Consider the following 16,019-nt stretch of genomic DNA (forward strand, 5'->3'; position numbering starts at 1 on the left):
ACTTCCCAAAGAGTTTCTAAAGACTCACAAAGCTGGAGACTGGGATTTCTGTTTTACTTCCTGAACATTTTTCCACCTGCCAACCGACAATATTTTGCCAAAACCTCTTCCCCATTCTACATTGAACATATTCAAGGCTAAGTTAATCGGAGTTTTGAACGATAAAGATGTGGATGGTTATGGGGGAGGTAAGAAAATGGGTTTAAGACCAGTACAGGCCAGTCCTAGAGTCAGACAGCACTGAACAGACCCTTCATCCAACCAGTCCATGCTGAGTATGATCTCAAACTAAACTCGTCCCACCTACCAGTGTTTGGCCCATAAACCTTCGAACCTCTCGTATTCATGTACTTATCCAAATGTCTTTTAAAAGTTGTAACTGTATATGCATAAAATCATGAGGGGCATAGATGGGATAAATAGACAAAGTCTTTTCCCTGGGGTGGGGGAGTCCAGAACGAGAGGGCATGGGTTGAGCGTTAGAGGGGAAAGATACAAAAGAGATCTAAGGGGCAACTTTTTCACGCAGAGGATGGTACGTTTATTGAATGAACTGCCAGAGGAAGTGGTGACTTTTGAAATACCGCACTCAGTTCTGGTTTCCCTGCTGTCGGAAAGGTGTTGTGTAACTTGAAAGGGCTAGGAAAAGATTTAGGAGGTTGTTGCCAGAGTTAGAGGGTTTGAGCTACAGGGAGAGGCTGAATAGGCTGGGGCTGTATTCCCTGGAGCGTCTGTGACCATTCGAAGTTTATAAGGGGCATGCATAGGATGAATACCAGAGATCTTTTCCCCAGGATATGGGAGTCCGAAAGTCGTGAGTTTCAGTTTGAGGTGAGGGTGGAAGACTTTAAAGGGACCTGAGGGGCAGCATTTTCATGCAGAGGGTGATGTGTGCATGGAACGAGCTGCCAAAGATAATGGTGGAGGCTAGTTCAATTACAATATTGAAAGGCATCTGGATGGGTATATGAATAGGAAGGGTTGAGAGGGTTATGGGCCAAATGCTGGCAAATGGGACAAGATTAATTTTGGATATCTGGTTGGCACGGACGAGTTGGACGATGTGTCTGTTTCCGTGCTGCATGACTCTAATGATCTTTGGTGAAAGCAGAAGTGTCGTTGTGAAGAGTGGACATTCAGAAGCAGCTTTCAAAGATGTTTTGCCCTTACGAGGAGCAGAAGTCTTCCATTTGTGAGATAGGAGCTGGGTGAGTGAGTACATCCAGGATTTTGTTAGAAAGTGGAAATTCATTGCACTGTGGGGATGAAGTGTTTTAAGTTTTACCGGCAGTAAGTACAGTGTGCTGAGCAGGGAGTCTAGTGAAGGGTTAGAAGCCTTACAATTTTTAGTACTGCAGGTATTGCATTGTTTCTTCAGCATTGTAAAGGTTACTTGCAGCAGCAGCAGGTGTGGGCTGTATTCACTAGAAATGATTAAGCATTTCGTTAACACACATACAAGAGGGCAGGGTGGGGCTTGTCTTTTGATTTGTAGAAGACGGGACATTCTGGGTGCTGTGATCTGGGGCAAACATAACAGCAGTATATCATTGAATCCCAACAGTGTGGAAGCAGGCCATTCAGGCCATCAAGTACACACTGAGCCCTCCAAACACACATCACCCCAGATACACCTCCCAACCACTCCACCATCACCACCCCATCACGTCTTTTCTGCTGGTGGGTGAGACTTGGCTGCAAGATTAGGGGGCAGTAGAATTCGGACAGAGATGAGGAGGAGCTGCTTGTCCCAGAGGGCGGTACATCTATGGAATTCTGTGCTCAAGGAAGCAGTAGAGGCAGCTTCATTAAGACACTGTTGGATGAGTTTTTGCGTGGTAGGGGAATTAAGGGTAGTTGGGATAATGCAAGTAGGAGGAGCTGAGATGATTGATAGAACAGCCATGATTTTAATGAATGGCGGAGCAGGGTCGATGGGCCAAATGGCCTACTCCTTCTATTACTTTGAAACTATAACCCTGCGTTTCCCATGGCTAACCCACCTAACCTGCACATCCCTGGACACTGGGCAATTTAGCATGGCCAATCCAAATCAAGGCCAGTGAGCAATGTATTGATGTGGAAACCAAACACCAGAGAATGATTGAAAGGGACAAGGAGAACAAATGTGCTAGCAATCAAAACTGGATTCTAACCATCACAAAAAAAATAAAACTAAAAGCTCAGTATGTGAATGTGTGCTGCATTGTAACCAAAGCGAATTAATTGACTGCACACGTTGAAGAGATTAATTATGATCTGAGACTCCTTACAGAGATATGGCTTCAGAATGTCAAGGATTGGATCCGGAATATCGAGGGGATACGTGGCATTCAAGTCGAGTGGGAAGCTCCGTAAAGGTAGAGGGTGGGCACTGCTAATCAAAGCACTGATAACATGGTAGTCTGGTGTCAGCTCGGATTTCAGGTCATGATTTCTCTGTCCTCTGGTCTCCCTGTTCACACAGAGTTAGATGTTGTTTGTCCTCAGCTCTGTTTGATTTCTGCTGAAGCTTTGACCCCCTTTAACACCTTCTGGAGCAATAAAATATTCTGAGCCTCCTGGAAATGACACCTTATCTATACCTCTCCTGATTTTAAAAATCTCTATAAAGTTATCTCTCAACTTGCTAGGCTCCGTTGGAAAAATGTCCCAGCTTCGTCTTAACTCAAACCCTCCATTCCAGCAACATGCTGGTAAAGTATGGAATAGGGAATTGTATCAAATCACATAAATGTTCTGTTTGAAACAATCTGGCTGTGTTCTTGTCTGAGATATTGAGAGTCCCTGGTGTAAGTAATTACGAATGCAATTATTTTGGTCACAGATTTGAACAACCATGTTGTAGCAAAAGGGTCTACTCTGATAAGGAGGTAGTGGTCATTTCTAGGGTAAGTGAACAGTTTGTAGATCAGGGAGATGAAGTTCCAGACACTTGGGAAGGGCAAGATAAATATGATATGATATAACTATGATAAATAAGACAAAGAACTGTGGATGCTGGAAAACTGAAACAAAAACTGACAACACTGGAAAAACTCAGCAGGACTGGAAGCATATGTGGAGAGAAAGCGGGGTTAAAGTTTCGAGTCCAACAACTCCTCTTCAGGATTCTGAAATAGTTTGTGAGAACCCCTTAAGACATCTGCCCAGCTTTAAGACCATAATATACAGGAGCAGGATGAGGCCATTTGGCCCATCGAGTCTGCTCCACCAGTCGATCATGGCTGATATGTTTCTCCATCCCATTCTGCTGCCCTCTCCTCATACCTCTTGACCCCTTCCTAATCAAGAACCTATCTTGGTCTTAAATGCTCTCAATGACTTGGCATCCTCAACCCTTCACCTAGTGGAAACATCATCTCCACATCCACACTATCCAGTCATGGTGTAGCACAGCGCTGCCTGACCCACTGTGATCTCCAGCATTTGTTGTTTTCAGGAAGGATTCCAGCATCTACAACAATGCGCTTCTAAATTTTGTAACCAGTTGGTTAGCTCTCCCTGGATCCCGTGAGATTTAACCTTACTCAACGATCCACTGTGTGGTACAATTAACAAAGTTCCCAATCCCCACCTCTTTTTGTGCACATAGGTCGCACGATGGATCAGTAGTTAGCACTGCTGTATTACCGCACCAAGGAGTCGCGTTCGATTCCAGCCTTGGGGCGACTGTCTGTGTGGAGTTTGCCCATTCTCCCGGCCGTGTCTGCGTGGGTTTCCTCCGGGTGCTCTGTTTTCCTCCCAAAATCTAACAATGTGCAGTTTCGGCTGAAGTGGCCATACTAAATGGGCCCACAGTTTACAGTAAATGTCGAGTAATGGGATAGGGGAATGTGTCTGCATGGGTTACACTTTGGATGGTCAATGTGGACTTGTTGGGCTGAATGGCGTGTTCCACATTGTAGGAATTCTACGTGGCATTCCCCCAACTCCAGAGTCTCAGCACTCTTGGCTTTTCCCTGGACAGTGTTGGGGAGGGAAACAATGTTTTACACGGGAGGAAGGTTCAGTGAGTGTGAACCCAAAAGTAAACGCAGTGTTTTCCCCGGTATACCAGAGGCTGAGGGGATGACCTTGCAGACATTTATAGAGTCATGAGAAGTATGGATAGGGTAAATAGACAAGGTCATTTCCCTGGGATGGGAGAAGTCCCGAAAAGGAGTGTAATATGTTTGGGGTGAGGGAGGCAAGTGTAAGGAATGATCTGCCGGAGGATGTGGTGGATGTAGGTCCAATTATAACATTCAAAAGGCATCTGGATGGGTATATGAATAGGAAGAGTTCAGAGGGATATGGGCCAAGTGCTGGTAAATGAGACGAGATTAATTTAGGCTCTCTGGTCGGCACGCATGATTTGGACTGAAGGACCTGTTTTTGTGCTGTGTATCTCTATGACTCTGGCTTGCCCGTAATGTTTGCCATGCCTGTATGTTCAGTTTCTGTCTGGTGTCGATGCCAATGCCTTGATATCTCATTCCCCCATCTCCCCACTTCCACCTCCCCAGATGTTAACCATTTCGTGTCTGGTTGTTTCTCAAGAAGCTGCATTGAAGGTTCATCCTGAATTGATACTTTTTTTGCTTCCCAAAATCAGACTTACTCACTCCTAGATGTCGTGAAAGATACTAACTTTCAGGTGAATGTATCCAAAATTCAAAGATGTCTGTCTTGATGTTTTCACTTTTCTGTCTCTGTAAGATCCTGAATCAGTACCATCGGGAGAATTAGTTTGAGTGGGGTGAGAATAGAGGGGTGAGAGGGGGTGGGATGGTGCAAAAAGAAAAGAATGTTCTGCGGAAAGTAGAATTGCTTGTTTGGAATTTCTAACCTGGACTGACAGTGATGATTTTGGTGATCTCTTTTTACAGATTATTTGAAGATCTGAAGACGGAAGGTTCAATATCAATAGATGAAGGGCTTTGCCTGAACCATTGACTCTGCTGCTCCTCGGATGCTGCCTGATCTGCTGTGATTTTCCAGCATTGCACTTTGACTCTCGAGCATTTGCAATCCTCAATTTCACGTCAATGTCTGACAGTCACTGAATCCATTGGGACTATAACAATTTTCGACTATGATTCTGTGAGAAGGATCCAAGCTTTTTGGTTCCTGTTTCAGTATGTTTTCAGCATCAGTGAGACTGGAAGAGAGACCCTATTGTTGCAGCACTTTGGTTGTGGAGCCAGAAAATGTTATACAGACTGGGAAGAGAAATTCACGGCAGGGAGGTGCTGGACACGCGTCAGAGTGCAGCTGAAGCTTCGGTCATGGAGAAACCTAAGGAATCCCGTCCCGTGGAGAAACCATGGAAGTGTGGCGACTGTGGGAAAGGCTTCCGTTTCCCATCTGACCTGGAGCCTCATGGGCGCAGTAACACCGGGGTGAGACTGTTCTCCTGCCCTGAGTGCGGGAAGACCTTCAGCAATTCCTCTGTACTGCAGAGGCACCAGCGGGTCCACAAGGGCGAGAGGCCTTTCCCCTGCCCCGAGTGCGGAATGGGCTTCAGCAATTCCTCCCGCCTACTGAGGCACCAGGGGGTCTACACGGGGGAGAGGCCCTTCAGATGTCCCAACTGCGGGAAGGCCTTCAGCAGTTCCTACTTTCTGCAGAGGCACCAGCAGGTCACACAGGCGAGACGCCATTCTCCTGCCCCGAATGCGGGAAGGCCTTCAGCTATTCCTCTGTCCTGCTGACCCACCGCCGGGTCCACATATTGGAGAAGCCCTTCAGCTGCGCCAAGTGCGGGAAGGCCTTCAACGATACCTCTGCCCTGCTGAGACACCAGCGGATCCACACCGGGGAGAGGCCGTTCTTCTGCCTCAAAAGCAGGAACGGCTTTACCCAGGAATCCCATCTTCGGGTCCATACCGGGTAGAGGCCCTTCCCCTGCCCAGAGTGCGGGAAGGCCTTCAGCAATTCCTCCCACCTGCTGAGGCACAGGCGGGGCCATACCGGGGAGAGGCCGTTCACCTGCCCCGAGTGCAGGCGGAGGTTCTCATCATTCTGCACCTTGCAGAAGCACCAGCGGGCAAACCAGTGCTCCCAACAATCTGATTCTGCTGGTGAAATTGCTGTGGGTCACTGCCAGGACTGAACCACTGCCCATTCTGACAGAGTTCAGAGGGATATGGGCCATGTGCTGGTAAATGAGACGAGATTAACTTAGGCTCTCTGGTCGGCACGCATGAGTTGGACTGAAGGACCTGTTTTTGTGCTGTGTATCTCTCTGACCCTGGCTTGACCGTAATGTTTGCCATGCCTGTATGTTCAGTTTCTGTCTGGTGTCGATGCCAATGCCTTGATATCTCATTTCCCCCATCTTCCCACTTCCACCTCCCCAGATGTTAACCAGTTCGTGTCTGGTTGTTTCTCAAGAAGCTGCATTGAAGGTTCATCCTGAATTGACACTTTTTTTTGCTTCCCAAAATCAGACTTACTCACTCCTAGATGTCGTGAAAGATACTAACTTTCAGGTGGATGTATCCAAAATTCAAAGATGTCTGTCTTGATGTTTTCACTTTTCGGTCTCTGGAAGATCCTGAATCAGTACCATCGGGAGAATTAGTTTGAGCGGAGTGAGAATAGAGGGGTGAGAGGGGGTGGGATGGTGCTTTCAATTTTGTGGAAAAAGAAAAGAATGTTCTCATGTCTGGGAATTGATTGCCATGCAGGAATCTCCAGTTCTGAACAAACAAAGTACCGGCCTCAAAACGTCAGCTCTGTTTACCTTTCCACAGATGCTGCTCGACCTGTTGGCTTTCTGCAGTATTCTCTGTGTTTATTCGGCACAAGTGCTGCTTTTCATTCAAGAACTTCAATCCCTGTCCTCTGGTAACTGACTCTGGTCAGTGGCAATTGATTCTTCTGATCATTAATCTGCCCATTCCCACCGCTTCTTCTCCCATCATTACCAACAGCCCCAGGAAATCTCCAGTTAACCTTCTTTGCTCCAAAGCGAACATTCCCAAACTTGGGAATGTCTCCCCAAAATGGAAATTCCTCATCCCTGGACATGACTCAAGGCATACAATTGGGAAGAGATTTTGGCAAAATATTGTCAGGTAGGAAATGGAAAAATGTTCATGAAGCAAAACAGAAATCCCAGTCTCCAGCTTTGTGAATCTTTAGAAACTCTTTGGGAAGCGTCCCGAAGATGAACTGTCCCACTGAGTAGAGACAGTCCAGACACCGTCCCCTTGTTGAAGAGGCCGGGAGAGTGACTCTGATGTTCTCGGGACATGAACTGATCTGAGACAATGAAAGAATTGTCGTTCCTGCACATCAGGGATTCAAACGCCTTCTCGCCTCCGAGCCAATGAGAGAACTCGGGAACAGGCAAAACACGGAAAGGCTCGAAGGGCGACGGCCCGGAATAAGAACGCTAGTTCCTCGTGACATGGATGTGTCTCCAGCCTGTCCCCGGTGTCTCCACAATAAATCTCCCAGGGTTTATTTTGGAAAAGTAAAACTGATAGACGACAATTGTAATTCTAGGCGGGGAGGCTGAATTATGAATTCACTCATAGCCTGCCCTAAGCGATGGCGCAGCCCATGTCATTGCCTGTCTCTGTGGCGCAATTGGTCAGCGCGTTCGGCTATTAACCGAAAGGTTGGTGGTTCAAGCCCACCCAGAGGCGATGAGCTTCGGGTTGCCTGAGTCTTTAACACGCTACCCTGCTCCTTGGCCAACATCTGTGTCTCATGCGGCAATGTTCCACAAGTCCAACGCCTCACTGTCCATTGGGGATCCTCCAGTCTTCAATATTATTTGGACCCGAACTCCCCCATGCCCTTGACCCTGACCACACCCTCACAAGGCCTTGTTATCACATCGTCTGCTGTTACACACGACTTATTGTAAGCCAGGAATAGTCTCCATGAACAGTTAGTCACCCTCCCACACAGATCGTTATTCATTCCTTTGTCCCTCCAATGTTCTCCCTCTGAACTGGTGGCAAAGAGAGCAATGTGGATTGATATCCCTGAGCCAGCTATTTGTCCCATCTCCAGGAACAGGGTTCTCTCCACTGGCGGATAATTAAACTATTTTGCTGTTGCGTTGACGTGAGAAGATTGTGTAAATATAAACCTTTTCAAAATTCCCACATTCCGTTGATTAAACTGTGAGTTCACTCTGAATCACAACACGTGTCCCAGCGCATTTGGAGGCCCACCTGAGCTCTGCTGGTTCTACACAGCAAGTAAATGAGAGTCTCTATTCGTATCATTCTCTTGCCTTCTCCCTGTAAATCTCCACATTGTTACTTTGGACATGACCACCGAATTCCCTTTTGTGTTCTTGAATCTGCCTCCTTGTCCCGGTCAGACAGGGACAAGAAAGTGTTCTTCCTAATGTCACTTTTATTTATTTTTTGCCAATTGCCTTGAAATCTCTGCCAAATTTTTGGGAAATTGAAAGGATTCTCATTTCTGCACATGGGGCTGAATTGATTTAATTTCTAACGTAAACGATTGCGGATGCTGAGAATCCGAGACACAAAGAGGAGCTGCTGGAGAAACTCAGCAGGTTTGGCAGTACCTGTGGGAGAAAACAGAGTTCTGAAATATTGTCTCTGATTCTCTTTCCACCGATGCGGAGTTGCTCCTGGAATTTCTGTTTTTGCTTTTAACTGAAAGTTTATTTCATCTTTCGTGATGAAACAACCAGACTCGCCATGTGCAGATATGTAACCCTTTCGAAACCTGTGAAGTGATTGTATTCAAACAAACACAGCAATAACTCACTCTTTCTCAGCTCCACAGGCAGGGAGACCTGGGAAATGAAGCTGTCAGTGTGGTTCTGTATTCGTGGGTCGAGTGGTTAATACGATGGATTTCAGATCGATTGCGGTTTCCCCACGCAGGCGTGAACCTTGCCGACTACAGTTGAGAAATGTCGTCAAAAAGAAAGGAAGACTGTTCCCCGGTTTCTTCTTTAAGGTTCACATCAGTGGAGGGGTTGGAAATCTGCAACCCATTGCCTGTCAGGGTGGAACAATCAGATATCCACAGGGTTACTTTTGAGGCTATGAGCCAAGTGTTTGGAAATGAGACGAGAACAGTGAGGGGCGTGAAGTCGTGATCAAAATGAAGCAGGCACCTGAGGACGAATGTGTTTTATTTGCCAGTGAAAGATACTGCTTCACCAAGTTGGGACAATGGAAGGGAAGCAGTGACGGTGATTATCTTTGGCTGTTCCTCTTGTGAATGTTCCCATTGCTGCGCATGTCCGTGTTAACGTCAGAACTCTGCAGCATGGTGGCGTCAGGTACGCACAGGGCCGGGGCGCAATGGATGACGCATCTGACTCCACCTACCACTTTGAAATGCAGCTCACAGCTTCTTCACACACTCCAATTAATCTTTCTCATTGTCCTGAAGCCGGCATACGGTTTGAATTCCTGATCTGCAGGAACGAGACTCTTTTCACTGTCTCGCGTCAGTAAGTGTCCCTGAGAACATCAGAGTAACACCACAGCGCTGTCAGAGGAGGGGAAGCTGAAATCGACCCACACGCTGCTCATGGACATATTTCACTTTCTCCAACTCACCTCCCCAACCACTGCGGCTCCTGGGAGTGGAAAGGGAACAAACACCAAAACCCAGTCTCAGCTTTGTAAATCTTCAGGAAATAAGAAATCTGTTCATCCCGTTGGATCTTCCATCCTGGCCTGGCAGCGTAGATTTTAAATGGCTGTCCAGTCAGTGCCGATTCGTTTTGGCTGAAAAAAATCTTCCTTATCTCATCCCAGCATTTCTTGCCACAGAGAACTGTGCGGCAGGGTTCATGTATATATTTCCTTGTATGGTATTTTGTAAATAACATTCGTTTGCGGGTTGTTTGTATAGGCTATTCCAGGTTCATTAGCCGCTGTGTAAGTGTGTTGGTAGGTTTGTGGGCTACCATGATGCTGAGAGCGTTGGGTTGTCTGGACATCATTTCCCAGATGTCTTTTATGTAAAGTAATGTGGCTAGGGTTTCTGCACACGTTGTGTCTGCTTGTGTCAGTTTGTTGATGTGAAATCGACACACTGGGTTTATTGGGTAGGCAAAAGTGCGGATTGCAGATGCTGGAATCCAGAGTTTAGATCAGAGTGGTGCTGGAAAAGCACAGCAGGTCAGACAGCTTCCGAGGAGCAGGAAAATCGACTTTTCGGGCAAAAGCCCTTCATCAGGAATGGAAGCAGGACGCCTCCAGGGCGGAGAGATAAATTGGGGGGTGGGGGTGTGCTGGGCCGAAGGTAGCAAAGAGTACAATAGGTGAATGGGGGTGAGGATGGAGGTGACATGTCAGAGAGGAGGGTGGAGCGGATAGGTGGGAAGGGAGATTGGCAGGTAGGACAGGTCATGAGGAAAGCACTGTGCTGGAAGTTTGGAACTGAAGCAAGGTGTGGGGAGGGGAAATGAGGAAACTTGTGAAGTCTACATTAATGTTCTGGGTTTGAATTTATCCGAGGCGGAAGATGGGGCGTTCTTCCTCCAGGCATCGGGAGGGGAGGGAGCGGCGATGGAGGAGGCCCAGGACCTGCATGTCCTCGGCAGAGTGGGAGGGGGTGTTGAAATGTTGGGCCAGAGGGTGATGGGGTTGATTGTTGCGGGTGTCCTGGAAATATCCCCTCAAGCTCCGTGACTGGACTCTGCGAGGAGTCTCCAGCCTCCCCAATGTAGAGGAGACCGCATCGGGAGCAATGGATACAAGAAATGACATTGTTGGATGCACAGGTGAAAGCTTGCTGACGACCGCGGCCCAGGTTCGATTTCCGGGCAGGGAATTAATTTTTAGGAGAGCTGACAAGCGGAAGCCGCATCTCCCTGGTGGTCTAGTGGTTAGGATTTGGCGCTCTCACCGCCATGGCCCGGGTTCGATTCCCGGTCAGGGAAACCATTTTCAGGGGTGCAGGCTACCCATTCTTCTTAAATGCGCTGTGTAATTATTGAAAGTCGTTCCTGGGTGCTGCAGTGTGTCGTGGCTCGTTGAAATAGTGTCCTGATTCAGATTTGTTTGTGTGTGGAGGGATGATTGCTTCTGTAGTTCAGTAGTTGGTTCGTGTGCGTTGTTTTCCTGTAGACGCTGTTTTGAATTTACCATTGACTGTTCGCTCTACTGTGACATCTAGAAATGGCACTTTGTTGTTGTTCTCCTCTTTTGTGAATTTTATGTCAGCGAGGATATTGTTGATGGTGTTGTAGGTTTCCTCTAATTTGTTTCATTTTTTGATGACAAAAGTGTCATCACTGTAGTGGACCCAAAGTTTGGGTGGATCGTTGGAAGGGCTGTTTGTTCGAGTCTCTGCATTATTGCTTCTGCTCGGAATCCTGATACTGGTGGTTTCATGGGTATTTCGTTGATTTGTTTGGAGGGCTTATTACTGAATACGAAGTGGGTGGTAAGACACAGTTCTACGAGGTTGACAGTGCTATCTTTGCTGATGAAGTTGGTGCTGTGTTTGTGTCTCTGGTTCTTCGAGTAGTGTCTCCAGTTTTCATTGGCCAAGTTGATGTTAATGGATGTGAACAGGGCTGTTATGTCAAAGAACAGCATTATTCCATCCTCTTCTATCTTAGTGTCTTTGGTGTTCAGGAATTCTTGGATGGAGTAAATGGAGTGGCGTGAATCTTCGACTTGGTGTTTTCAGTGGAGGCCTTTGACTAGTCTGCATATTGGTGTTCCAAATGGTGAGGCTTTGGGGCTGAGGGGGGCTCCTGGTTTGAAGAGGAGAACAACAACAAAGTCCCATTCTTAGATGTCACAGTAGAGCGAATAGTCAATGGGGAACTTCAAACTAGCATCTACAGAAAAACAACACACACAAACCAAATTCTTAACCACAGAAACAATCATCCCAACACCCACAATCGAAGCTGCATCAGGACATTATTTCAACGAGCCACTACACACTGCAGCACAGAGAAACTACGAAGAGCAGAAGAGGAATACGTATATAGTGTATTTAAGGAGAACGGGTACCCAATAAACCCAGTCCGCCGATTTCTCATTGATGCTTCCAAGCTGACTTTCAAAAATTCGTTTGCCCCTCCATTCTTTCCTGTTTGTTTTTGCGGGTTTTGAAAGCTTTCCCAATCCTCTGACTGAGTATTGGAGTTGGGAAGTTATGTTGTGGCTCAACAGGACATTGGTTAGACCAGTTTTGGAATATTGTGTGCAATTCTGGTCTCCTATCAGAAGGATACTGTGAAATTTGAAAGGGTTCTGAAGCACCAGTGGGTCCACAGAGGGGAAGAGGCCCTTCTGCTGCCCTGAGTGTGGGAAGGCCTTCAGTGATTCCTCTGCTTGCTGCCGCAACAGTTGGTCCACACCGGGGAAGGCTGTTCTCCGGCCCCAAGTGTGAGATGGCCTTCAGCAGTTCTTCCCACCTGCTGAGACACCAATGGGTCCACACTGAGGAGAGGCCGTTCTTCTGCCCCGAGTGTAGGAAGGGCTTTGCTCTTTCCTCCGACCTGCTGGCCCATTGGTGAGTCCACATGGGGGAGTGGTCGTTCAGTTGCCCTAAGTGCAGGAAGTCCTTCAGCAATTCCTCAGCCTTGCTGAGGCACCAGTCCGTCCACACCGGGGAGAAGCCGTTCTCCTGCCCCGAGTGTGGGAAGGGCTTTATCCGCTCCTCCACACTGCGGAAGCATCAGCTGGTCCACACGGGGGCGGGGGGGGGGGGGGGGGGGGGTGAGGCCATTCTGCTGACCTGAGTGCGGGAAGGCCTTCAGCAATTCCTCCACCCTGCTGAAACACCTGTGTGTCCTTCAGCAGTGGGAGGCCCTTCAGCTGGCCCGAGTGTGGGAAGAGGTTCATGTTTGCTTGCAACTTGCGGAAGCACCAGCGGGGGCACCGCTGCTCATTGAGCCAGGGACTGCACATTGCCAATGAAATGATCCAAATAAACCTCAGACCGCAAGACCATCGGAGCAGAAGTTAGGCCATTGGGCACGTCGAGTCTACTCTGCCATTCGTTAGAGACAAAATTAGTGCAGATGAGATTAGCTACAGGAAACAGGCCATTTGTCCCAACAAGTCCACACAAACCCTCCGAAGAGTAACCCATCCACACCCATTTCCCTCTAACTAATGTACCTAACTCTATGGGCAATTAAGCATGGCCAATCAACATGACCTGCACATCTTTGGTTTATGTAAGAAGACAGGATCACCCAGAGAAAACCCATGCAGACACTGGGAGATTGTGCAAACTCCTCACAGACAGCTATCCAAGGCTGGAGTCAAACCTGGGTCCCGTGCGCTGTGAGGCTGCAGTGGTAACCACTGAGCCACTACATATTGCAACCCGAAGTTGCAAGCAGGAGGTTGGGAGAATACAACCTCAGAATGTGGAGTAGTCAGCGTTTTGGGTATTAACCCTTCTTCAGGACTGAAACGTTAACTTCTCCATGAGAAACGATTTATGGGAATGATGCTGGGGGTTGTTGGGTTTGAGCTCCAGGGAGAGGCTGAATAGGCTGGAGCTGTTTTACCTGGAGCATCGGAGGCAGAGGAGTGACCTAATAGAGGTTACAAAATCATGAGGGGCATGGACAGGGTAATAGACAAGGTCTTTTCTCAGGGGTGGGGGAGTCCAGAACTAGAGGGCATAGGTTTAGGGTGAGAGGCGAAATATATTAAAGGGACAACGTCTTCATGCAGGGGGTGGTACATATATGAAATGAGCTGCCAGAATATATGGGTCAGGTGCTGTCAAATGGGACTAGATTAATTTAGGATATCAGGTCAGCATGGACAAGTTGGACCGAAGGGTCTGTTTCCATGCTGTACGTGTCTTTGACTACTGGTCCTGATGTAATTTTAAAATAGGGTCCAAGTAACTTTGAATAGTTCAATCTTATTGAGCTCACTTCCTGAAAAGTTTCAAATCAATCATCTGAGCGATACTGTTTAAACATGCTGAGTTGGACAAAGTATCCCATCAAGTTTAACACAAACCCAGAGTTGAAGAAGTCAGAAGTCAGAACACCAAGGGGACCAAAACTGATCACAATATTCCAGGTGCAACCTCATCAACGTCCTGTATAACTACAACATAACTTGCCAACATCTATACTCAATTCCCTAATTGATGAAGGCCAGTGTGCTGAAATCTTTCTTCACTGCCTTGTGTACCGATGTTGTCAGAGATATAGGACCTACTTTAAACTGATCCACAAATCAGCTACTGGGAGCCCAGAAGCAGAGTAGTGCTGCGTGAGTGTGCTAGGCACATAACCCAGAGGTCGATGGGTAAAAACCATGTGATGCTATTGCCCAATGTCTTCGTAAGCTGCTTTCATTTACAATGGTGCTCTGTTCTGTATCTTGCCTTTGCATCTGCTTCCCAAAGCTTCTTCAGTGGAGGAGTGGCAGCTGGAGCCCAGGAGTTCAACGACCCGCCGGAGCTTGAGGAAGGTCCAAGCTCCAAGAAGCGGGGGGTAAGGCTGGAGGCTGGATTTGCTCAAGGCTTGTATTTTTAACTCATTTAATGATTCCTACTGTATGGGGCTATGGTTTACATTAAAACCGGAGGATCATATCAGTGTGTTTATATTTAGCAGCGGTAGTTGGTAAAATACACTCCCTGGAGGAGCACCTTCTATGATGCTGCATTTCTTGCTTTATGCCCTTCCCCCATTTCTTATCTCCCAGCTTGGTTTTATGTTTTTTTGGTTAAATTTAATTTCATATTATTCAGACTGGGTATTGACTGTGTGCTATTAATTTGCTTCTTCGAATATTGAAAGTCAAAATTAATGGTGTAATTTCATTTCTGATGTCAGAGTTTGACATTGAATGTGCAGATGTGAATACCAGTAAGTTGTGAAAATACATCAAGAACTTGTGGTTTTTAACAAAAAGAGCAGTTCACTGATATTCATGGCATTGTCTCATTTGGGAGTGATGATTCAAATCTGACCAACAAACCGTTTCATGCAGTCACCCAATTTAGTTAAAAATTTCTTTAATTTAATTAAAGAAAAGAGCTCTGTCAGGCTAAGATTTATGCAATCTATTTATAAGATTATGTCCATTGCTTGCAATATGGTCTCATCCACATTGGGGAAACTGGACGCCAACTCGCGGAACGTTTCAGGGAACAGCTCTGGGACACTAAAACTAAACGACCGACGCCCTGTGGCTGAACGCTTTAACTCGCCCTCCCATTCCGCCAAAGACATGCAAGTCCTGGGCCGCCTCCACTGCCAAACTCTTGCTACCCGACACTTGTAAGAAAAACACCTCACCTTCTGACTTGGGACCCTCCAACCACATGGTATCAATGTAGATTTCATCAGTTTCCTCATTTCCTCTCCCCCACCTTGTCCCAGATCCAACCTTCCAATTCGACACCAAACTCTTGACCTGTCATACCTGTCCACCTTGCTTCTCACCTATTTGCTCCACCCTCATCTCTGACCTATTACCATCAATCCCTACCTCCATCTACCTATTGCATTCCCAGCTGCCATTCATCCAGCCCCACTTCCTTCCCATTTACCTCTCAGCCCCCTTGGGCCACCCTTTATTCCTGATGAAGAGCTTATGCTCTAAACCAAGACTGTGATGAAACAACATTCTCAACAATTAGGAAATAGCTCCCAAGTCAGATTTCATTCCCTCTTCTGTTTCCCAGTTCTTTCAGAAATAAGATATGTCTTTTTCTTCCACTAGAAAGTGATCTTCCACTTTGCGCTGTCTGAAGTGTTATGCCACATTATTACTTCAGCCACCTTTTAAGAATCCTTTCAACCTGTTTTTCTAACAATTGTGGAGGTGACCAAAAGCAAACATTACACTCCTCCTGAATGTCCCATTTCTCCTCCTATGAGCCATTTTGTCATGTTGTCTGTGTTACAAGCAGCCGAGTGCACTTGGTTTCTGAATTGAAATTTGGCCATTGAAGTGATCAGAATTACTATATATCGACGGATAGCTATGTTTGCACTAACTGTAATTATCCACCAATACGATGTCGTTTGTTCCACCAAAACTGGAAACAATGCTTTGTGATTATATTGC

General features: G+C 46.9%; 1 protein-coding gene and 2 non-coding genes across 3 annotated transcripts in view; all 3 read left to right on the forward strand.

The window, feature by feature from the left end:
* LOC148143931 (uncharacterized) overlaps positions 1–16,019 on the forward strand; it is a 138,339-nt gene that overhangs the window by 74,365 nt on the left and 47,955 nt on the right. The window contains 1 exon segment of the mRNA XM_087975284.1: positions 12,556–12,649. Coding sequence (XP_087831410.1) covers positions 12,556–12,649 — 94 coding nt within the window.
* Positions 7,567–7,640, forward strand: trnan-auu (transfer RNA asparagine (anticodon AUU)). Its single transcript has one exon. It is a non-coding gene; the product is annotated as a tRNA-Asn (tRNA).
* On the forward strand, positions 10,814–10,885 carry trnae-cuc (transfer RNA glutamic acid (anticodon CUC)). The gene has a single exon. It is a non-coding gene; the product is annotated as a tRNA-Glu (tRNA).

This window comes from Chiloscyllium plagiosum, unplaced genomic scaffold (genome assembly GCF_037043375.1).
Source record: "Chiloscyllium plagiosum isolate Xiang-an unplaced genomic scaffold, Cpla_swu_hap1 HiC_scaffold_27, whole genome shotgun sequence".
In the NCBI taxonomy this organism is placed as follows: Eukaryota; Metazoa; Chordata; class Chondrichthyes; order Orectolobiformes; family Hemiscylliidae; genus Chiloscyllium; species Chiloscyllium plagiosum.